At 40.3% G+C, this 25,793-nt stretch overlaps 1 protein-coding gene across 3 annotated transcripts in view; it reads right to left on the reverse strand.

Moving 5' to 3' along the window:
* RNF38 (ring finger protein 38) overlaps window positions 1–25,793 on the reverse strand; it is a 144,163-nt gene that overhangs the window by 48,764 nt on the left and 69,606 nt on the right. Inside the window, exons 1-3 of one of the 3 annotated variants that reach the window (XM_009487121.2) lie at window positions 6,940–7,018; window positions 2,250–2,354; window positions 443–682 (exon numbers count right to left, since the gene is read on the reverse strand). In XM_009487121.2, coding sequence (XP_009485396.1) covers window positions 443–529 — 87 coding nt within the window. In that variant the 5' untranslated portion in view covers window positions 530–682; window positions 2,250–2,354; window positions 6,940–7,018. Of the gene's footprint in view, window positions 1–442; window positions 683–2,249; window positions 2,355–6,939; window positions 7,019–13,608; window positions 13,680–25,793 lie in introns of those variants that run through there. The other 2 variants (XM_075726975.1, XM_075726977.1) reach the window with 2 other exon arrangements.

Here is a 25,793-nt window from a genome sequence, read left to right on the forward strand (position 1 = left end):
CTTGTCATCACAACACTGAACTGCGTTAGCAAAAGATATCTCCGCTCAGCACACCATACTATAAAAAATTCTGTGTATAACGCAGAATTATGTGTTCTCAGAAACTGAGGAAAGTCAGGATCTAATTTCTTCAGGAGTGTACCACAGTTTACTCTTTACCTTCTTCCAGTCTCTCCATATTGCTAGAAATTTGAAGCCTCAACAAACAATCCATTTTAGAAACTACACAATGAATCCACAAAACAACCTACCTATTTGGTATGACCAAACTGTCATGTAAATGTAGAGTGTTTTTCAATATACTGCAATATATACACACTGGTGTTAGTGCAAAAAAAAAAACTTGTCATAAAACTTAAAAGAGTTGTATTTAAACACAGGCCTGAAAATTCAAAGAGAGACGAGATACTTAATTCTAAGAATAAGGCACTCCAAGTTCTACCTTTTTCAATTTTCTTTTTCTCTGTGGAAATCCCACAGAACGAGGGAGAAAACATGTCCCAAATGGCACACAGTACAACTGCAACATTTGTAGTATGTAACTGTCATAGCAGTCTCCAACACCAAAGTGTCAGGGCTTCTCTCACCCTGTATTTCAGTTCTCTGCTTCTCCCATTTCTGGCACATAATGTGTTCCTTCCTTCTTCCAGGACATTTCCCACATAAAAGGAAATTTTCACAGCTGAAACAAATACAAAGGCTTTACTTTGTCATTCATACAGTTTGGGACAAGTAAACTCTTTGTATCACCTACAAATGGCTGAACACAATGGTACACCCACTGAGCATAATGTTATGGTTGGCATCTTGTTAACCAATTCCTTGTTAAAATGGATTTATTTACACTGTAGAATGCTACATGTTTAGACACTGCAGAACCATCCTTAACTATAGTACAAATCTAGGATTCTGTTTAAGTGGGTTGAACTTGGGGATCTGGACTTTAGTAAAGCCTTTGACATCGTTTCCCACAGCATTGTCCCAGAGAAACCAGCTGCTCATGGCTTGAATGGGCGCACTGTTCACTGGGTAAAAAACTAGCTGGATGGAGGGGGCCCAAAGAATTGTGGAGAATGGGAGTTAAATCCAGTTGTCAGCTGGTCACAAGTAGTGTTCCTCAGGGCTGTTTTGGGGCCAGCTCTGTTTAATATCTTTATCAATGATCTGGATGAGGGGATCAAGTGCAGCCTCAGTAAGTTTGCAGATGACAGCAAGTTGAGGGGAGAGTGTTGATCTGCGTGAGGGTAGAAAGGCTCTACAGAGGGATCTGGATAGGCTGGATCAATACGCCAAGGCCAACTGGATGAGCTTTAACAAGGCTAAGTGCTGGGTCCTGCACCTGGGTCACAACAACCCCATGGCATGCTACAGGCTTGGGGAAGAGCAGCTGGAAAGCTGTCCGGCGGAGAAGGACCTGGGGGTGTCGGTCAACAGCTGGCTGAATATGAGCCAGCAGTGTGCCCAGGTGGCCAAGAAGGCCAACAGCATCCTGGCTTGTATCAAAAATAGTGCAGCCAGCAGGACCAGGGAAGTGACTGTCCCCCTGTACTTGGCACTGATGAGGCCACACCTCAAATGTTGTGTTCACTTTAGGGTCCCTCACTACAAGAAAGACACTGAGGTGCTGGAGCGTGTCCACAGAAGAGCAAAGAAGCTGGTGAAGGGTCTAGAGCACAAGTCTTAGGAGGAGTAGCTGAGGGAACTGGGACTGTTTAGTCTGAAGAAAAGGAAACTGAGGGGAGACCTCATTGCTCTCTACAACTACCTGAAAGGAAGTTGCAGTGAGGTGGGTGTCATTCTCTTTTCCCAAGTAAGAAGTGATAGGACAAGAGGAAATGGCTTCAAGTTGTGCCAGGGGTGATTTAGATTGGATATTAGGAAAAATTTCTTCACGGAAGGGGTAGTCAAGCATTGGAACAGGCTGCCCAGGGAAGTGATTGAGTCACCATCCCTGGAGGTATTTAAAAAACATGCAGACATGCCACTTAGGGACATGGTTTAGTGGTGGACTTGGCAGTGTTACGTTAACAGCTGGACTCAATGATTTTAACACTCTTTTCCAACTTAAATGATTCTATGATTCTTTTTAAAGTTCATCACATTTAGGCTATGCACTACATATTACAGAGTACTTGTTTTAAACCTACACGGGCCATTTCATTTTTATTAACAGCTTGTGTAAGTTAATACAGTTCTTTAAAAAGCGCTGGGAAAAATACTGTTCTTCTTTAGTTGGGATTTGAACACACCTTTTGCCCTCAGTAGCTTGTAGAGCTTCATTTTTGCATGCGTCAGACTCACCACAGGCCCTGTGAACATATTAACTGCTGCAACAGCGGCTGGTTCCTCTGCCCCTACAAAATACACATATTGGGAGGCTGTCATCTAACAGAAGTCATCTAGGCATGTATGTAATCCTTAAATGGGATGTAATGGGTAGAGAACTCATTCTTCTTAATGTAGCTGACAAATTATGGGAGACCACAAAACCAAGCAAGAACTGATATTTTCTGCTAAGTTAACATAAAAGAGCAATGTAAGAAAACATTGCAGGTCCTCAGCTTCAAGAAACAGCTTATACTCATGTAGATCTTTTCCTTTACTTTAGAAAATAGGATTATTCTCACGCAAACCCAGAATAAGTTTTGTTAGAAAATAAAAAAACAAAAAATCCCCACATGATACATATCAGATGATAAGTGAACGGAAAAAAGCCTCATCCCCCAAATGCAATCAAATAAGCATAGTTTGCTGACTGACTTCTCAAACCTCATGCCACATTTTTACTAAGGAGAAAAAAGACACAAGAATTTAAAGCATGCAAGAAATTCAGTGAGATATGTACTTTTTTTATACAGTCTCAAGCTCTGCCCTTCGCTGAACAAAGTCACCATCACAGCTGTGAACTGTTAAGTCACATTTCAACTACAGATATACGTAAACATCCACATATTGAAAGCAGAGCAAGAGATTACAAACACTATACTAGCATTCTGTATCTGAATTTGAGGAAAGGGGCTCTGGGTATTCTCTGATACAATGAGGAAACTGAGAATGAAGAGGAAGAAAGCTTCACATATGATCTCTAAACTATGCTCAGCAGAGATTCACATACAAAATGGCCAAATGCATATTGGTCTTGCCAGGCTCTTTGTGTTTACATCTAAACATTTTTCTCAAATCCATACTCATCCACTTGGAACTTTGCTATTTGTCTTCACAAGTTCCTTCCATGACATTATTTAAAATGAATACCTATTCCTACTTTTTTATGTCTCCAATCTCTTCATTTTCTCTTGCTGTTTTATATTCAGTTCCAATGTTTTCCCAACAGACTTCCACACAAAAGGACACCAAAACCAAAAATGCCTTCTCTCAGTACTTACCAGCAAAATAGTTTTAAATGCCTTTGCAAAAGACTGATTTCTAAGAACCAGATTTTGAAAATGCAGCTGATCAAAAATACTCAGCACATCACAGCTTTTTTGAAGAACTATCCCAACACAGATCATCTAAAGAAATAACCTGAACACAGAAGAAAAGTTCTTAATTTTTACTTGTCTAGAGAGAAGACCATCTCCTAAAACTTTCACGAAGACTGCCAGACAGAGCATCTGTCAGCACCACTGTAAGTTGTGCCATGAATGCTCTCATCCCTGCTCACACATGATTTACTCTTACTGCAATGTGAAAGAAAAATCTGGCCAGTTCTGTCAGAAATGAACAGAGCTGGCAAAGACAGACCACAAGGCTAAGGTAAGAGACTCTGGAGAAAGGATAGGGCTCATGCAATTGCTGAGCTTGCCTAGGACAGAGATGTTCACAGATTTCAGGGACAGGAACAAAACTGCAACACTGACAAGGTAAGAGGGCTACCTAAACAGAAAGCAAGCAAAATACAGCATATGTAGTGGCACTCACATGAAGCACTGTACTTTTTTATAGTATCTGAGGTTGTAGTGGGAAATACAAAATGCAGTGTCATTGCAAGTAAAGCAGGATGTAAAAAGTGCTAGGACAGCAAATCTGAAATGTGCTCACTGAGAACCTGAAACCTGAAAGAAACTGTAGACATGAAAGAGAGAAAGTCTCTATTTTTCTAAGAGGGGACGAGCAAAGGCACCAGTCTTTTTACAGCTGGAATGCCTACAGAAGACACTAGGTGAGGCAGGTTTATGCTGCTTAACTATTTTTCTACCAGGTGAGGAACAGTTCCACTGCAATCCAGACAAACTGGTTGGACAGCAATCACCAAAAAACGCTAAGGTGCAAGAGGGCTTCCTTCCTTTCTTTTCCCTTCCCACTATTTTTAAAGAGCTGCGGCTGATAGCATTTTACTGCTGTTAAAAAGACAATTAAGCCCTAGCTTTTGATGTTCTGACAAACAGAAATCAGTAGAGGGCACCAAAAAGCAAAGGAAGTTTCCTTGATCTTCCAAAAGCTTAGTAAAAGAGAAACCTATACCCACTCCCAAGTGAAGCTAAAGAGTAAAAACCATGAAAATCATCCTGTTAAATCAGAGACCTAGACAAGCTTTGCCCACAACAGAATTTAAATATGCTATATTAATTTATTTAACTTGATATAGATGCTTACATAGAGAAAGAAACCACAAGCTGTATTTCTGCATGAACTGGTTAAGTCAAACCTGTATCCTTCCAGAAGGTCCAAGAATCAGTCCTTCACAGTCAAAACAACTCCCTGACTAAAAATAGGAAAAAAGAAATTTCACATCCTACCTGTACCCTTATTCCTACTTTTCAAATCGCTCTGGGGCAGGGGGTGGGGTGGGGGGTGGAGCAACATACAAAGATTAAATGAGAAAACCTTTAGAAGTCTAAGACTTGCTCTGCACAAATTTCCATTAGATTTACTAGCAATTTAGCCCATGCAGCTTCCATGGACGAACATGTACAACAGCTCTGAAATGCAACAAGACTACCATTTAAGTTTCAACTTCAGTAGCCCTGGAGAAGTAACTTGTCTTCTTAACTGTACATTTTTTTATAATCTAAAAAGAGCTGGCATAGAAACCATTAATTCTTAAAGACTTTCAGTAAAGAGATGAAAAAGTAACTTAACTTCATCAACCATATCAGTTCAAATCATATAAATTATCTCCTGTTATAATACCAATAAACCATATTGAAAAAATGTATTTAGATAAGCTGATGTGTAAACTTCACAAATCACAGTAACACTGATGCCACTGATGTCAGCTTCCAAGCCAAAACTGTATCTTTCAGAAAAAGAAAAGACAATTATATACTGTGACTCCCACACCACTGCAGATGCAAAGCAAGGACTGATCAACTTGCAACTTCTATTCAGTATTTATTATATTAAAAAAATCAAAGTGAACCAGATGTGAATCAAATGACGTTTAACCTGCTCTATAAGTCAGGCATATGACTAAGTTTCACATAGGAGAATCTTGAGATCCCTATTTTATAAGCCCCTTTTATTTATACACCACTTCTCGTCTCACAGTTATCACTCTTAACATGTCCTATCTCCTAGTAACAATTCCCTGGAAACCTTCTTCACATTGGTATTCTATGTATGCATAGTTTTTTTTCCTAGAAATTTGGTAATTAGAACCACAGAATCACAGAATGCTTTGGGTTGGAAGGGAACTTTAGAGATCATCTAGCCCAACCCCCCTGCAAGTGAGCAGGGACAGCTTTAACTAGATCAGGTTGCTCAGAGCCCCATCCAACCTGACCTTGAATGTTTCTAGGGATGGGGCCTCCACGACCTCTCTGGCCAACCTGTTCCAGTGCTTGACCACCCTCATTGTAAAAATTTCTTCCTTAATTAAGGAAGACCAACAACATTATCAACTTTCACTAGCCATTAAATCCACCCTGGAACCTATTTTCTCGCTGCCTCATACTTAATCCCCTAACAACTGCGCCCTCCTTTCTCCTAGTGCACACATAAGTGCCCAAACGGAGTTTTTTTCCTCTTTCTCAGAACAGTGAGTCTCTAATACCACTGCTGCAATACCCACTTAAAGGAAAAAAAGGTTTATATTTTTAATTATTGTAGCGCTGCAAAGCAGTTACGGAGTCTGCTAGGCCAGCAAATACCAAAATCCCCAGGATGTGGATAAGTACTATAAATTTGCCAACTGAAAACAAAGTGGTTGTTTCAGTGAATGGCATTTAAAGAACAAGCACATCAACAGCAACACCTAATCAAGTAGCAAACAACATTTTAATAAGGCAGACTATTAGTAATCATGTTCACCTTACCATTCCAGTTGCCTTCCTATACGTTTGAAGAACTTACCAGAACATTCATATCTGCTCCAAATACTATGCTCAAAAATCCGTTTCAAAATCCAAATGCTATATGTTCATAAACATTCTCATGACCTACACTTCAATGAACTTCTGGATAAGGAATAACTAAATTACTTGCTATAAACAATTAAAACTTAAAATGGACATCTCCAGAAAACATCTCAACACATAATCAATTTTAAAATACACTTTTTGAGGAAGCAAGAAGCATCTTCCTGGTCTAAGTACAAAAAAATCCCCTTCATGTTATACAGGAATAGGACTTAACTCATAGATACTGAAAAATACTAACAGAATGCCCTATAACCTATGCTTGCTAACATCAATGTTTCCTTGAACAGCTGTTCTTTCTCAACTAACTTGAGGAGATTAAAGACACCTAGGAAATTAATTTTACTCTTAAGAATGGGAGGACAATCAGCTGTTCGGTGCTTCAGAAATACTTGCTACCTCCTTGCACACAGCACATTCAACCCACTTACCTTCTTGGGGACAGCACATAGCTATGCAGTTCTAGAAAGTAATCTGATTTTTAGGTTCCAGTTCTACCTTTTGCCAAAACAGATAAGGCAATTTTAAGAGGATCAAGTGCTTATGTCCCCCAAATTAACAACGCCGAGCTCTCGCCCACCTTGCAGGCCGCCCCACGTGGAAGCACGGCTTCCCGGCGGCGACCTCACGCCCAGGCCGCGCGGTCTTCTTCGCCCTCTAGGTTTACCAATGGCGGCCCACCAGAGCCGGGTCCGTCGCGAAGCCTCCCCGGGGCGCCGGCTGCCGTTCTGCCGTCGCTCCCTTACCCCCTCGGCTGCCGGGCTCAGCGCTGAGGAGTCGGGTTCACCAGGCGGCGCCGGTGAGGCCCCGCCCCGAAGGGGACCGCCGCCGTCCTCCACCCCTACCTGCCGTCCCCACACCGATACCTGCGGCCGCGGGGCGCGGCGGGGCCGCGCCCCCGCCTCCTCCGTGCGCCCCGCAGGCACCGTCAAGGCTCCCGCGCCGTCTCCTGTTGCGTCGGCCGGGGGTCCCGCTTCTGCCGCCCGGGTCTGCGCCGCCTGCCCGCGCGGTCGCTTCCGGGAGCGTCGGCCCGGCACCCTGCGCCCATCACAGGGCGAGTCCCCCGCGTGCCCCTCGCCCCTTCTGCGTCCGCGCCGCTGCCGCTTGCTCCCGCGGCCCGCGACCGCCGCCACCCGCCATGTTCCGCTCCTCCGGACCGGTGCGGCCCCGCGCGCACCCCGCCGTCTGCAGGGGCCGGTGACGTCACTCTGCAGAAGCCCAGCCCCGCGAAGGGCGGGGCGGGAGAAACTAACCCCGCCCCACGGCCGGCTACGCGGGGCGTCCTTTGTTCGCACCTGGGGACGGCAGGGAGGCCGGCCCGCGGACGTCACCGTCACGGCCGGAAAAGGAGGCCAAGCAGCCAACCCGCGCGCTCGCGGCGGCGGGGCAAGACCTTCAGCGCCTGCGCAGTCGAATGAAAGCCACTCTCCCCGCCCCCTCGCCAAGGCCGGGGGCGGAGCCCCCCGCGCAGGCGCAGGGGGCCGCGGTCCCCGCCCCCTTTTAGTTTCGGTTTGTGGCTCCGCGCCGCCCGTGCCTTGCGGCCCTCAACAGCAGGGCGCAGCTTGGTCCTCTGCCCTTGCCCCTGCCCCAAGCAGCGGGGGCAGTGCCTGCGCCCGGGCTTTCGGGCTGCCAAGCGGTCCCCGCTCCGACAGCGCAGCCCCGCCGCGGCGCTGCGCCATCCCCACAGCTTAAAACTAAACAGAGCGAACAGTCGCGGCCAGCTGGAGTGCAAGCGTACAAGCCTTTGGGCGCCTGCGCGGCGGGATTGAGGCACCGAGCAGGAAACACCGCCGACGGAAGACAGGGCGGGAGGGAGGCTTGAGGGCGGCTGTGCTTCGGGAGTACATGCTGCTGCCACCGGCGGGTACTTACCGGAGCGGGGGGTACTGGGGACTCAGCGCTCAAAACCGAAACATCACGAAAGCCGTCGAGCCTCTCAATAACGTCCGCCTTGCAGTCTGCTAGGCTCATACCTACGGGCTCTGGATTTTCATCTGCTTTCCTGACGTGCAGGAGTGGGTGAGACCGACTACAAAAAAGTCAACAAAACCCACAGGAGCAACGTCACCTGCTGCTTGCAGAGTCACTAGATAAACGTGATCGGCCTTTGGCCACCAGTGCCACAGGCAGACTATCAGTTGATGCAGAACTGCTCAGCAAATGGAACAAATTAGGTATCAGAGAACTGATCTACTCAAGCTATTCCCCTTAAATATCATCACCGTATTTTCACCTTTCAAACCTGCCTCTGTCTAAAGTTTCCCCAAACCTGATCCAAAAAACCAAAATAAACCATCTGCTGTAGGTACAAAGAATTAATGCTCTAAAGGAAACAATTCACCAGCCATGAAAGTGGCTTAAAAATCAGTAAATTATATCCTTGCAGCTGCCAGATGTGAAATGAAAATGAAAGGCATGAAGCTACTTGGTAAGGATAGGCAGAATTAACTGAAACGAAGGTGTGGGGGCAGCCGACACACACCAAGAGGAATGAATTACTGCTCTCCTAATCAGATAGGAAGAATTTTTTTCCAGTTTTCAAACTGGAGAGGGAAGAGGCTCCTTCTAATATTCACAATTTTCTATGTATTGCCCCTCACATGTTCCCCACAAGAAGTGCACCTATTCTTATTTTATAGATCACACAGTAATAAATGTGATGGACCTTAAAATATCTGAAATCCTCTATCATTTTGAGTTCAGTTATGGATGAGTCTGTTGGGCTTATCCTACCTGACTCTGCACCATCCAAAAAGGAAAACAAAGAAGTAATTTTTTTTTTTTTTAGGATTAGAACTTACAAAATACTTCCCCTCTTGTAAAAAACATCTTTTTAAAGAGTTGACAGCCCTCTGGATTACAGACTGAGTACTGGGTGCCCATCAAGACAAACAAATGAGAGTAAATTCAGGAACAAGAAATTACTAAAGAAATGGAAGATGTATTAGCTATAACTGGGAAATGTAAAGGTTAGAAATAGTGACTCAAATCATGTAGTTATGTATTTGCGTCGTAAGTACCAAGCAAAGAGAAATTCCTTACATACTATAAGAAAGCAAACCTAATAGGAGTAAAACTAGGACATAAGTGAAAATATGTTAAAAAGGAGTAAAGCAAGGTAAATGAACATGAGCCAGCAGTGTGCCCAGGTGGCCAAGAAGGCCAACAGCATCCTGGCTTGTATCAGGAATAGTGTGGCCAGCAGGAGCAGGGAGGCAATTGTCCCCCTGTCCTCGGCACTGGTGAGGCCGCACCTGGAATCCTGTGTCCAGTTTTGGGCTCCTCAATCCGAGAAAGACATTGAGGTCCTGGAGCGTGTTCAGAAAAGGGCAACGAAGCTGGTGAAGGGTCTGGAGCACAGGTCTTATGAGGAGGGGCTGAGGGAACTGGGGTTGTTTGGTCTGGAGAAGAGGAGGCTGAGGGGAGACCTTATCGCTCTCTACAACTACCTGGAATGAGGTTGTAATGAGGTGGGTGTTGGACAAGATAGGACAATAGGACAACAGGGAATGGACTCAAGCTGCATCAGGGGAGGTTTAGATTGGATATTAGGAAAAATTTCTTCACAGAAAGGGTAGTCAAGCATTGGAACAGGCTGCCCAGAGAGGTGGTGGAGTCACCGTCCCTGGAAGCGTTCAAAAAACGGGTAGATATGGCACTTCGCGACATGGTTTAGTGGGCATGGTGGTGTTGGGTTGATGATTGGACTGCTGATCTTAGAGGTCCTTTCCAATCTTAATGATTCCTAGTTTTTACTTTCATTATAAATAATCCAGCCACCAAGCCAGGAAACATGAAAATGCTACTCTACCCTTAATTGGTTTAGTGGTGAACTTCGTAATATTAGGTTGGACTGGATGATCTTAAAGGTCTTTTCCAACCTAAACGATTCTATGACTCTATGATTCTAAATATTTGGAAATCCCACCCCTTAGTGCTAGTGAAAAAAATTCCACTGGATTGCTTCCATAGTGCTTTATTTTTTTCATTACTACTGGGTGGTCAATTTGGTTTTTAACTGCATGAGAACTAAGGAATAGATAATTTGATGAGATCTCTGAAGAGAGATGTCCCAAGAGTAGTGTAAGAGTTGCATCTTTGGAGTCTCTTTTCTGATTGCATAAGCATCCTTTAATGGAAGTACACCACTGGTGAAACAACCACCCAAAGGACAAAAAGCTAAATAAACTGAATATGATTGAAAGGGTCTGCAGGATAATATACTTGCATCTATCTATCTGTTTCAAACACTAGTAGGAAACCACTGCTTGGGCATTAAAGCGAAGTAATATTCCAAACAATAATAGTTCTTTGTTATAAAGACCTTTCCTTAAATGATGTGCTCCATAAAGAAATTTATTCAGTTCTGTTATTTAATATTTTAAGAATGACAATTCCAGCTTTAAGTATTCCGTTCACTTAAAAATCATAGTTATTAAACATACACAGTATGTTATACTTCAAAAAAAAAGCAAAGAAATTACAAACATGAAAAAAGGGTCCCTGACTCATGCACTGAGACTTAAAAGCTCCCACCTCCAAAACAACAATTATTTTAAGATGTATCTCAATTATAATCACTTTGCAACACCAAGTAAAATGGGAAATGTACTCTGTATCTATGCTATCCTAGATCTTTTTATAAGACAAGAGGCAAAGTACTGGTTTTGGGACTACGAAATTAAACAAACAGGTTCTTAGTACTACCAATAATGCGCTCAACAATGACACATCCTTCTTAATGCAGTGAGGCCACACATGAAAAATCTTAGAGTTTGGTTTCCTGCTGATGTCACTGAACATGAATTCAAGATTCTCATGTGCCAAGTCAACAAAATCAAGTAACTGGGGTGGAAGCCTGGGAATTGTTTTCATTAAGATTGCAACATTCCTTTAGGATGTGTGGTGTAGAACTTTTCTCATGCTGTTGTCTAGGAAATGAAGACTGGACTTGTGGAGAACCTATTGTAAATTATATGCAGATTGCCAGTCAAATCCCATCCTTTACATTTCTTCTGTAATGCAAAAACTGGTTACACAGTCAGGCACAGAGCAGTAAATTATTTCACTGAAATGTGTACTGACCAATCAAAGACATGTCAACCTACTCTGAAGGCATGCTTTTCATAAAGTTTCTAGAATGAACATAGAAGAGTCCAACAATTAATAAAAATTTTTAGACAAATCAATTAAATTCTGTATTTTATGTTTAAATTATATTCCCACCGAAATGAACAGGTGCTGTCTCTTAGTAATGGCAGAATAAATCAGAACTCTCATTTGCTAAGTAGTTCACACTGGAAACTAATAAGCAGTTCAAAAACTGGCACAAAAACACAGGCATACATGAAATACAAGCCAAGTGTGATAGAGAATTGCAACTGTACCCTAGTACTGTAACCAGCTGCTTTTAGGAAGCACTACTTACAATTTTTAAAGAAGTATATCCATATAAACAAGCCCATCAAAAAGTTAAAAAACAAAACAGACATCCAGTCGGCCTATACCCCCCAGTGACACTAACTGAGCTTAGTGCTCTATCTTCTCCTTTAAAACAAGAGCACAGAGTTCAGTGGCACGTCTGAGAAGAGCACAGATACCTGTTCTGAAGGTTGTTCACTGTTTTTCCAAACCAGTGGTCATTTTAGTCAAGGGATCAACTAGAATTTCCTATAAAATGCAAGGCAAACAGCTTTCATGTATTCTCACAGAAAAATCAAAGCTCCTACCAAATAAAACTGCCATTTGAGGGAAAACATCTTTGAAATACACCCAAAACAAATTCTTTCTGCTTTTTATCCTATAGTTCCCCTTTAGTCAGCTTTTACAGTTGGGAGTTCTCATTTGGTTCAGAATCAATACCAATGAGATTGTTTTCTCCTTCCTTCCCAAAATATGCAAAAAAGTATACTGTGGCCCAGATTCTCTGTTAATATGGAGGCAGGTGGTGTGCCAAACAACTCAAAAGTCTATGCACTCTTCTGAAACTTAAACCGGATAAGCTGCCTTACCCTTTCCCACTCCCTCCCCCCAAACCTGTGAAGCACCTAACAAACAGAATTTCCAACAAGACTTAAAACAGTTTTAATTACCCTCATATGAAATAAAACTAAGGGATTTTTTTGCCGTGTTCTGGATAGCATGTTTGCTATTTACCAGTATCTGTAGGTTAAACCAGGCCCCAAATCTAGGATGGTACCTAAAAGTAAAATTACATTTTAAAAAAACAGGAGGAAAAAGAGTGAGAGGGGGAAAAGGAAAACAAGGCAGTAGAGCAGTAAAAGAAACTTGCACTGAAAACTAATCTAGCTCTGAGATAAGCTGGAACAACTATAAAATTAACTTACTCCAGAATTTCAAAACACAAGGATTTGTGTACTTACAAAGGCACTGCTATGCAGGTTGCATTCCACTTCCCAAGAAATGTAATTTAAAATTTGACTAATACATGCCCTTTTCCAGGCATGTCAAGCTAAAAAGTTCATTTACTATAGTGTCATACTTGCAAACAATGTAATACATGATTTACATTATTTAAGGACAGTAAAGCTTAAGGACAGTAAAGCTTAAGGTAAAACCATCAACAATAACAGCAGTATGAAAGCAAGTCTCACAAGCAGTTCAATGTCAAAACTTTTTCCTTCTGTAAGCCACTCTGACACCACTGATCCAAATATTATTGAACATTAAACATCCAACTCTTGACTGACTCAAATCAAGTTAATCTGAGAACATGTCAAAAAAAGGTTAGGAAAATGCTTGCACACTACCAGACAGGCTGGTACTTTAAGGCTGCAGCCTGAACAGAAGCTTCCTATCTGTGAAACCTTAAGTTCCCAACTCCAAAACATGAAAATACAGCTACTGCAAAAAGGCTTTGAACACTCCGCTAGTCTCTAACATCTGAAGTCAGAAGCAACAAGACATCCTACCTTACAAAAAAACTAGCAAAAACATTGCTGGTCCTTATTAACTGAGGGTGTCAATATGGTAGATCACAAATGTTTAGAATAGCAAAGGAACACAACCAAAAAAAACACCCAGTACTAAAGACAAATTTCTCCTTAACTGACTAAAAGATTGTCTTGAGTAAAATGTATTTCTTAATATGCCAGAGACAGTTCAAAGAGTAATTCTGAAAACTGACTGCTATACCTGCAAAACAAAAAATCTTTGTACAGTAAAAGCAATAGATTAAAAACCCCAATGCATATGCATCTTGGGAAGGAAACATTTATGTAAGCCTCACCTTGTCACTGTCATCATTACAAATGTGATCTTGATGGACTGAGTGGCATTGAAAGGATGTACCAATGCTACCTACAAAAGAAGGGGGGCAGAAAAAAAAATCATTAAAATGACTATCCAATTCCTGTGAATGCTAAAAATAAACACAAATTTAGCAAACATTCTTTTTTCCCCACACCGAAGAGAGATTTCACTGCCAAACAGCTACATCTGACAAGTCATGCATTTAATTCTGATAATAGAATAAGCATCAGAGAGTCATTTTGCAGTGTGCCAACAGTGTCTTTGCATACATTTTTTCTAAACATTTACACAGAATAAAATTAGAACTGGTTCATCAATCCAAAATAAACACATGCAGTGAAGTATATGTGCACACACATAAATAAGGAGAAGCTACACACTTCATGTTTAGGCAGTGTAGTCCTGTCGCATATCCTTTACTACTGAAAATTTTCAGCACCCTGTGTAGCCGCAAAACAGCAGTCTCTTTCCAGTGGTATGTTAAGAATAAGAGTGGAAAAATCCAAGGTCAAAGCAGAAAAGTTTTAATTATATCCATTTTGTTTGTAGTGGAATTTCTGCCTGCTTAAGGTCTTTCCACAGGTTTCTTTATGCCTAGGGAAAAAGGGACAGCACACCTCTGCAGAGGCTTACCCCAGTCCAGAGACTTCAGTCCAAGGGAGGGAGACAAACTAAAGTTTGATTGTATCCATACAGATTCTCAAACAGATTTACAGAGCTCTTACTCACACTACAAAGTTTCATTTAATGTGCCGTTTCCGTGCTCAGAAAGTACAGGAGAGGGGTAACATTGTTGAATTTATGCTTCCCTAACATGACTTCTTCCTGTAAATACTGAGCAAAATAATTTTTAAAAAAGCAAGGAGAAAAAAAAGGAGTCTGATTTGCAAAGCTACACCATTTCATGATTTTCCTTACAGAAGATCTGGCTAGAACTTGTCTCCACAAGTTTCTTGTGGTCCTTCTGTTATAACTTTGAAATGCTAGTAGTCCTGTTCTGTAATGTTTACAGCAAATTCCACACAAAAGTTTTGTCATAAAGCTTTGCAGTCCATGTGTTTTTTTGCACCTGGACAGAACTGATCAACAAACATAATCGTTTAAGCAGGCAGCCAGCCATAGGCAGAAATCATGGCCAATTAGTGCAAGCGCCCCCTAAATACCTCTGTATTGGGGGCAAGGGGAGGAAGGACAGTCTGTCACTGCTTATATGTCATCACTACCTCATGTAAGAAACAATGTATTTAGCATTTAAATTGCATTTTCCCCCTGAATTCTAAAACAGAAAGTAAAGAATGGGAGAGAGGGAGGATCAGTTTCCTTCTCCTTCACTCCTTTGCGTATGTGCGTGCACAGACACACTCACACACACACCCTTTACCCAGACTGGACATTCTTGAAGCATACACTGCTGAACTCTAAGCAATATACTGTCTTGTATTTCAATCGCAATTGCTACTGCTATCATTATACCATGTGAATTCTGCTGAAGTTGGTTCTGGTAGATTTCCCTTCTTATCTTATCTGTAGTACAAAATATGGAAAAAGCAGTACTGTACTGCACAGGCACTACCCCAGCAGTCATCAAGAACATGTCGAGCCCTCTCCAGCACTTAGCATCTAGATGTTGTTCATTCATGAGCTTGAGCCAATTCACATCATTTTAGGCTTGATTCACACCACTTGCAGACTAGCTGGCTTTACCACACTTAGTGGGAAGCAATTCATGTCATGGCTGCATGTAGATACTGTCCTGGGCTTTCTGATTTCCATAGAACAACTAATAGTTTTTCTGTCCAAAAGTATGAAGTTGCACATGATATGTGAACACAATTCAATCAGACAAACTTCTAAGTAAGTTTCCTCATCCACTTAAACATTCTTTTTCCAAAGCAAAAAGTCCCCATCAAATCAAATTTAATCCACAAGAAAATTCCAACATACCCTGACCTTATTAAAAGGAACAGACTTCCTTTTTCCTGAAAGGTACTATTAAAACTTTCATCCCAAAATGCGATACACTTATGATTTCCTTTTTTTCCATACCTGAGTTGCTTTTAAACCAAACAATTCTTAAATCAGTTTTTAATGTGTAAGAGTACACAGTGGTATCTTACTGAAGTTCACCAGTAGCATATTTTATTACATATGCTACATAAATCTCTTAAAAGGTGTGGTCTCAAAAGATCCCATAGACTAGGTAATGTATAGCTCTATATTTGGCACACATACTGAGGGGGTAGTTTACTTTCATTTTTATACCAACATACAAAGTCTCTAGGACTTGATGCGGAGAGTGTTTGTCAAAGCAACAGACATCTCAATACTTATAGAATTGTAATTCAGTAGTCACAGATGTGATTCATTAGACTTTAGACCTATAATTAGCAGCTTTATAGATGAGCATAATAATATGCATTGTAACATAATGGCAAATTGATTTGATGGCCTACCATTGACTATTTTACTGCCCTACCAATTTCCTAATAATGTGTTCATTAATTAATAAACTTCTTCGCACCAAGTATGTCTCAAGTCTCCAGTTACAGGGGTGAACTGAAATCTTGTCAATAAGGCAGACATGGCGCAGTAGACATCAATGCCACGTATTCCACGTGTCCCTTCCTTTGAATGTGCTTGTAGTTCTGCGGTGTCTTGGGGCAGCAGCTCACAGTAACCCAGAATTGCGAGCTGATGAGTATTATTTCAGATTTCATGATATTTGGGGTTTCCCTTAAACATCTGTCTTCTGTAGTAATGCTGTAAACATCTCAGAACATTCTGCTTTTAAATTTACAGAAAATGTACTTGTGAAGAAAAGCATAAAAGAAATTGAATGCAATCAATTTTGGGGAAAAAACACACAAGAGAAAAAAAGATTTTACCACCACACACTCACACAATTATTTAAGTTGCCGTTTTAAGGGAAACTCCTGGCTTTTTAGTGGCCAGCCTCATTTTGCAGAAATTTTGAGCTGGCTGTAGAGTCAATTCAAGCAGAAGTATTCAAAAACAGAGTTTTTAGATGCTCTTGTAGAGATTTCTATTTGATGAATAATGGATTGTGGAAATCCATAATAAACAATACAATATATGTGTATATGTAAAACATGTGCAAATGTGTATATATATACACATATTTGTATGTACCTATGCATATTTACAGACATATATGTAAGTGTATATGTATATATACACATACATGCAGAATACAGTTTATTATTCTATTATTTATAAGAATATCCTGTTATTTCTAGAAAATAGTCTATTATTTATAAATAGCCAATATTTAGAATTGTTCACTCTTGCAGTCAGAATATTCAAAACATTATGGGATTAAAGGATAGTGGGAGATGAAAGAATAGTACCCTTTATCATTCAGACATTAGAAGACAACATTTCTGGAAGAAGTTTGGTATAAAGATTTGGCACATAAAATGAAGGTGGGCACACAGCAATAGAAAGGTCTTACTTTGCTTTATCCCTTTGTGCAAGAAAAAAAATAGCAAATTTATCCCAAATTTGTGAAAACAGAACAAGCTTACAGTAACTTCCCTGTATTTACTTTTCTCATCATTAAGCCAAATACTCTGTACTTTTTTCACAGTGGGTATCACAATACGAAGCATTAACTATTTTGAGCCTCCCATTAATGCCAGTCAAAAATAACAGCTAATAATGCCATTTTACAAGCAAAGATAAATAGGAAAACAAACACTAAAAAAACTGCAGGTCTTTACAGCAGAATTGAATTATGCAGCGTATATGCACAGCCAACAATAGAAAATTACAATGAACTTCTTTTTTGCCACGTGTTCTGAGAGAGGTTTTGTCGCAGAAGAAAGGGCAGCGGCATAAGGTTTGGCATCACTGTTAAAAACTGTCTCACAGCAGACAGGAAGCTCTGGACAGCAGCACCAGAGCATTCCTCCATGGTCCCTAACATCATTATGCAGTGGCAGTGAAGACAGATTCTTACAGCTTGCCTGTTACTACTATTGATTTTTATCCCTCTTCCCTTAGCAAGACTCGCTTTGAGAGTCTGTTGCTCGATGTTCTCAATGGGAAACTTGACATTTAACACTGACAATGCTGCTTACTGAAAAAAGTTTAAAATTCAGTATGAGGAAAACTAAATCCCTTCTTGCTTGGTCTGCAAAGGAGTCTTTGCTGGTTTTTTTATAGATGCATGTTTGCTAGCAAATGGGCCAGCTGTAACACACTGAGTTACTGAAATGGAACAGAACTAATGCCTTTTTTTTTTTTTAATCAGAAGCTTCAAAAGATGTTGTACAATGTTTACAACAAAGTAAAATCTTTTGTTTCAGGAATTCACTTGCATCTACTATTTACTACTGTGTGTATTTTTTTTATTTTTATTTTTTTAATTTTTTATTTTATTTTTTATTTATATTTTATCTATCTACACACACTCCCAACTATATTCTGCATGTGTGTGTATACATACATATACACTTATTGCATGTACATACACATAGGTGTATAAAAAAGTATGTGTATATACACACACGAATTCATTTTACATATGCATATACATGTATATTGTATTTTTTATTATGGATTTCCACAGTTACAACATTACAAACAGTACTAGGAATGTAATTATGGACTTCATTAAGGATCAGACAGCAGGAGCAGATGAACAACTGAGAAAGTCTGGTTTTAGATTAGGGTCCGTAGTCACATAAGAATCCTGAGAAATACAGTGAACATGATTCCTGAGCGGAACTGTCTCCAAAGCTTTGTTACTATTACTTAGAGAACTGCAGAAATAAACATGTTCTTTGAGAGAACAGAATCTCAGGGCAAAATACAACCCATGTTAAAATAGGAAAGTTAAGAAAAGCCTTTGTTGGAGGGAACAACAAAAGGACAAGAGAGTAACACATTACCACAAGAGTGAAATTATTTAACCAGGTAAGCATAAATAATTAGCAACATGAATAGGCAGGCTTTGTAAAAGAAGGCTTAGGAACACTGGAAAATAGGTAAGCTTGCAGATTAATATATTACATATATAGTTTATATAGAATGCCAGCTCATACTCCCGGGCTTTAATACTAGAAACACAAGCTTTGCTTGCCTTGTTTCCTCTGTCTCTACAAATTACTGCAGAACTTGCAAGCTGACAGAGATTCTGTAAGCAAAATATCCCCAAGATGGAAACGGATTTTTATTCAGAGTTGTTAGGTTTACAAAACAAAACACCCTCCACCTCCTACCCCGCCTTATTTACCATTCTTGTTCGAGAAAGTATCAGGAAGACACTTGGGGGGACAGAGAGAGCGTATTGTAACAGTGAGAGCTTGACATACTTTACCGCAGAGGCTGAGAAGACAACGTACATCTCAATTCACTCCTCTAGCATGTCCTTGTAAGACCGCAAATAACTACACCCAACATGTACAGTACCATTAAACCTACACATCATCCATTATGCCTTTTGTTTAAATTTTTGCTGGAGATCACGATGCAGCAAAACTCTGGCTTCTGAGAATTCACCTGTACTTCTGCACTACTCTGCAATTCTGAGAAGCCAGAGTTACCTTAAAGCCACCAAGAAAGTTTAAGAAATAATGCACTGGGAAGAGAAAGAAGCAATAAACTGAATAAATTGTAGAGAAGAAAAATCAAGAACAGCCAGCCTGAGGGCCTTTTCTGATTGTAACACAACCAACAAGATACATAAAAACCATGAAACTGATTTAGTTCTTTTCACAATTCTTAGACAAACATGAAAACTGATTTAGCTCTTTTATAAAAAGACCTAAAAATAGTTAAATAAATAATAATAAAAAAATCACTTAACCTCAAACTGATAATTTTGGACAAAACACTTCTTCCACTCTACAAATTTAGCAGTATATAGTCCAAGACACAATCAAGACTTTTGTCATCAAATTACATAAGGAATGCCAGTTAGGTTCCTTGGTGAAACTTCTATCAATGCAGATGTAAAGATTGACTCAGATATGTTAAAGACATAACTTCATGAGTTCCTAGTGAGTGAGCTGGCTAGCTGGCCTCTTCAGACAGAACTGATGATTTGGGGATGGGGGGAATGGGGAAGAGCAGGCTGATTTTTGGACAATTGTTGTTTGGAAAAAAATGTATTTGCCCCCAAACACAGAGCTTCATAAAATTACCTTCTTTATGACTTATCGCTGCAAAAAAAAATGAAGTTATTTTGCTATAGGGGTCATTGACTCTGGCTGTACTGGCTTGAACAGCAGCAGAGCATGCCCGTGCTGTGTATTTTTGTAGGAACAGAGAGCAAAGAAGAAATCATTATACAGTGGAAGTTTCAAGGTGGGAAGGGAAAAAGTGACCAGTTTTAAACTGTTCAAAATACACAAAGTTCCCTTCCCATTTGATTTAGGCTTAAGCAAAACACAAGTGTTTTCACTAGGAACACTCCATATGCTTTCTTGAAATTTGGAATCGATTCAAGCTCAAAGGCAAGCTAAAAAACCCAAAGAGAACAAGCGTTAAGGACAAGGCTTGACAGCTTTCTGCCCATTACCCCAGAGGCAGAACTAAAGTAACATATGACCTCTTGGATTAGTCCAAGACAAAAAAGATAGGCAGCAAATAATGAAAATAGTTCAGTTCTGCCAAATTACAAAAAAATTATGACTTGTTTTGGGCATCTATGCATTTGGATAATGAAAGAAAATTCCAGAGGTAGTGCAGAGCCTGTATCTAACCTCAACATCACCTAAAACTTGTTCTCTACCAAATTAAACTCATAAATGTGGACCTTTCATTACAGACTATGTTATAGGCTTTACAGATAGGCTTTTCAAGAACAGTGACCACATACACAACCACAATTACAAGCTGGCTTTGTTCTAGCTATAATGGATACCAGCAGCAGCAGCAACACAGATGCAATAGTACAGCTTTTAGTTAGTAAATACAGGGTAGGATACCTGGGCAGCCCATTAGGTTTCATGTTGCCATAGCTTCACTTTTAACAATACCCACATTACCAAGAAAAAAGACAGCTTGAGTTTTATCTACACATTTCAATCATACTCAGCTGTTCTATCAACAGAGCCACAGACAATCAAATGCAGTTAGCAGAGGATATGACAATGCTTTTTTTTTTTTTTTTTAAAAACAGGATCTTTCATGGTCTTCACAGCATACTTGTTTCATTTCTCGTCAACTACTTACCAATACCCTACAGTACAATAGCAAGATATAAGACGCAATCCCTTAACTGCCAAAAGTAAAGATTTTACAGACACCCTGGCTGCTTCGCACCAATTAGCTGGCTGATCTTACCAACAGCCTCACCAAAAGCAGCCTTGGCAAAGGGTTTCTTTCAAAGACAGCACTGATAATGCAGTCCCTTTAATGGGACCAGCAGCGGTAACAGATCCGGGGGCACTGACACAGAGGATTACCAGCTAAAGGCTCTGCTCCAGAACAATGCAATCTATAATGCTGAGTTACACTGCCAGGAAGTCCTGTAGGATTTGCTGTATTTCTTTAATTAAAAAAAAAAAAAAAATTAGGGCAGTTTTTAATAATTGAGTTACCATGGTTTTAAAGCATTTTCTTTCTGAGAAATGGATTACACTGAGACAAACCTGAAGAAAGGTAAATCACCTTTCACCCACCTGCAGGGAAGACCAACAGAGTCAGAATCCCAAAGACAACCTCAGCAGCTTTCTAGTCTGCATCACCAAACAGGTTTTGGCTGTGGTTTAACAGGGAAACGATGCTGGAGGACTGAAAGGAACTATAAGCCAATTTACAGTGCCCTGACTGCAGGGTGTAGATACCTTCATATCCCCAAATTTACACTGAATTTCAGACCAACTCAAGACTAATTGCTCGTTAGGCCTAGCAGATCCTGGGGCTATTATAAGCAAGGCTTTAATTCTGACTGAAGCATTATCTCTGCTACAAAGCTGACTGAGAGTGGGGAAAAATGCCAGTAAAACTCCTGTGTAAGCAATAGAATGTGGCATGTGGGCCACTGTTCACAGCGCCTTGCCAAATGCATTTCCTTGCTGCAGTGTTCAGGAGATGCAACTGTGAGGGCTAATGCCCATCATCTTCTCAAGCAACATCCCAGCCTGAACTCTCTCCCTCCCAGGATCCAAAGCAGGATCTCCTGCTGTGTAACTGGGCACCTTGTAACAGTCAGCTTGCTTACTCAGACTCACAGCTTCTAATACCTAGGTGACAAAACTGTAGCCTCAATTTACACTGAGACACCTCCAAGAGACAACAGGCATCCCTGAAACATCAGATTAGCCTCAGCATTACCAATATTGACATGGTACAGAGTAATGCCCTTCAAGCGATGCATGCGTAACATGCGCTTGTATGTGTGTGTACAGGTATTATCTGTAATACACAGACACACAAAATCTCAAAAAACTTAAGAAGAAACTTGAATTTGCCTTTTACCTCTTAAATGCAGTTAAATTCTTTTTCACTCCCTTTTTCAAATCAAAGTGAGATACCATGCTTAACATTGTGTCTTGAACTTAGGAAAAACGTCAGTTCTTTTGTGATGAGCAAGAAAGAAGGAGGGCTACGCTCCTCAGCTACCACAGGAAAGGGATTGTTTTCCTTCTAAATCCAGATATTAAACTGAACAGCAAAAAGAGTCTTCAGAATCTCATGGTTTCTGCCTAACTTGTGCATTGTAATAAAAAAAGAATCAACATCACGTTTTAATGGCTTGCTTCATGCCTGCCAATATTAAATAGTCCAAACTCACACAATGCTAGTCCAAGGGAAAAAGAGGTGGGAATTCAATCCTTTTAATTGCATCATTTCAGAGCTACTGGAAGTATCTAATTGCTTAAATGAATGATACTGATTAGTACACTCATTGCCTCCACTCCCCAGCACCAGTCTGATTAGGAAAACATTTGTACATGCCACCTGTACTATTAAACTTACTTTATCCAGAATGATGCTGTTGAGCCTCACAAATGTGCATGAATCAGAAGAGTTCTGGGGTAAGCATTAGATTAGTAGACTAGAGTTTGCAATGTAGCAAATGCATTGAAACAAAGTCTGAACTGGAGCAAGTTTAGACTCTTTAATCAACTGCTCCCTTTAAAAAGCCTGTGAGTTGAGCAGGGTATGTATATTCTGGTGAGATACAGCCATGAATGGCCAGTGTACTTCAAAATATGCAAGGAAGAGAATCAAGAGGTTAAATTATCTGTGATCTAGGCGCCTCAACATCCAAAAAAAAGTAATGCAAACCACATCTGCTAGTCAACAATATTCCTCTGTTTGTGGCACACTATTTAGATTTTAGATGTTCCTTTTAATTCAAGAGCCTTTCAAACTGCAGTGAAGAAGTTACTTAATGGGTAAACAGAATATTTTGCTATTACAATGAAAAGATTGGCAGTGAGTTGAAGAAATAATACAGCAACTCAGGCTGGTCAAGTAAGAGATGTCTGCAACTCTATTATAGCACTTAATAAATTTTTATTTTCTTATGCATGCAAATCTGACCATGAAGAAGAAACATGTTAACATCTTGCCTGGGGATTGCAGCTATGCTAGCTGCATATAATGCATATTAGGATTGCCATTCTTCCCTCTTTTCCTCCACTCTTCTTTTTATAAACTCCAACAAATTGAAATCCCACAGGTTTCCCAGAGGTTTGCATTCACTTTAACTTCTGTTGTGGAAAGAATTTATTACACGCTGGGAAGAGCTAATATTTTTCAGTTCTGTGGTATGGCACACCATTGGTAACTTTTAAGCAACTCCTGAGCATAGAGTACACATATCTGAGAGGCTGTGATAAAACTCTGGATGACATCCTAGCCAGGAAGCAGCCTCAAGTCACTACAGAAGAAAAAAAGTAAAATGCCTCCTGAACTTCTCCCCTTCCTCCTGCTTCCTCTACTTGCCAAGAAATCCATATTCTTGTTCAGCTGCAGACAGCATAGGTCTGCTGGGGTTTTCTGACTTCTGGTCTCCCCTTCCACTCCCTGGCCCCAGTCAGCGTCACTGGTAAACCTGCCAGTCCGTTTTCCCCACCACAATGTCCAGCTGAGGAATGCTGTCCTAAATTCCACATTCCCAGTGAAAACTTGTTTTTGTAAGCATGAGAAAGCATGGTAAGAGTCTGCAAGAAAAGCTCCCTCAGCAGTTATCAGAGAAACACTGCATGTTTAATAATCAGCAAGAAATGGGAGGAAAATGACACAACTGTAAGCTCACAATGAAATCTGGGCCCATGTTTATTTCATGGAAGTTAAACTACCTTCCAGTTCCACTTCTTACTGAATGACACGTCTCAGATATTTTAGGAGAAAAGGAGAGGAACCTAAAGGAAAGACTTTGTATTTTAAAAACTTACAGGCTGATATATTTTAATAGTACAAGAGCTTAAAAAAGGAACAAAGAGAGTTACTTTAATACAGCAAAAGGTCTGAATATTTAGGCAGGCCTCTAAGCTTCATAAACAGACCTCATCTATAAATCAGTACTGAAGAAAGACCTTTTTACCTCATGTTTCTGCTGTGTCTCTACAACTCTGCATAAATACTTTTACTTCAAACGAAAAACATCTGATTTAAAAGTAATAATTTAAATTTACAAATACCAACTGGACTGCTGACTCCAGGAACGGTCCACAAAGTGGCCCTCAGAGTAGCGATCTGAATATAATCCCATCTATGTACTCTTTCCCTGTGCTTGCAAACAAGCTTATAATAATGGTCCTCTCACCCCACAGAGGAAACCAGTGTGGCCTAGCTGTTGCCTTCTGCCTCCTGCATTAACTGTAGCAGCTCCATCTTTTCTAGTGAAGAGTGGGAACAGCTACACTTCAGCTGGACTGGCAGCCACACTGTTTCATCCCCTTTGTAGCAGTCTCACACAGGGAGAGCCCATTGCTTTGGGAGCCATCCAACTTCACCCTGCAAGGTCCAAATTCTGAAAGGATTTGCGTATTTTTAAGTTAAGCACATATCTGTGTGGAAATCTCAGTCACTTCCACAGTTAAGTGTCCAAGGGATCCAAGCCATCAGCAAAATGCCTCCCCATGTACCCTAGATTTGCAGCTAAAGTCAGATATCCAGTATTACATCAGATTTTTCCTCAACTAACAATGCCATATTACTGGGTAAGGAAAGGCTTTCAGTGAGCATATAAAGTTTTATTGCCAAATTATTAAAATAATTTCCATACTAACCAGCATGCCTAGGGCAAATAATCAGGTTCAGTCAGGCTTCAAATAAAATGAACATCCCTCCCAACATTCAAAGAATTCCTGAAATCAAAGGTGTTACAGAATTCATGTTTACTTTTATAAATTGTCTGTATGCACTGTACAAATCCCTACAAAAATGAAATTATTGTACATGAGGAACAGACTTTTGGAACATTCTTCAACATTCAACTACGTTATTTAAAAAAAACCATTGAAACACATTGGAAGCAGGTCCTTACTGTTAGCTTTTTTCAACTCAAAAATTACTCAAATTCGATTTGGGGTTTCATGCAGGTGCAAAACTAGTATTTTAAAGTTTGTATTTTCATATCTTTACAGTGCACATACAAAAGCAAGGAACGTTTTCCATAAGGTTATTGACGGCTGTGTGCTTTGCTGTGGGGATCAGTTTTTCCTGCTTATCCAAGGAACAGGTCAGCAAGACATCATCCAGGGAAAAATTTTACAGCAGCAATAAACCTTCAGGAAATTAGGTTAATGCAGAAATACTATTACATCCATAAACACAGTACCGCTATTTTACTGGCACTCTTAGTACTCAAAATGTCAAGAGATTAAGTGTAACTGACGAGACTACACAACAAAGTGTCAACAAAATCTGTGAGCAGGTTGTTAAGTCTGGTTCATAATAGTAAGACACAATCAGAGAAAAAACAACTATATATAGCAGTAAGGTGCAAGCACTATTTGTGTCAAATAAGCTATTTAATCATAGGGCCAAAAATAGGAACTCACTCTCTATTCTGAGGACAACCTCTATGATCTGAGACTAAGAAGTGATCTTCCTAAAGTGATACCATATATGAAGTTCTAATCTGTTATTATAAGGCTGTTCTAAAAAAAATGCTGCCACAATTATGCATGTATTAACAGGTATCCACCATCCCCCCCAATGGCATTGTAGATGTCA

The sequence above is a fragment of the Pelecanus crispus genome, chromosome Z (genome assembly GCF_030463565.1).
Source record: "Pelecanus crispus isolate bPelCri1 chromosome Z, bPelCri1.pri, whole genome shotgun sequence".
NCBI classification, from domain to species: domain Eukaryota; kingdom Metazoa; phylum Chordata; class Aves; order Pelecaniformes; family Pelecanidae; genus Pelecanus; species Pelecanus crispus.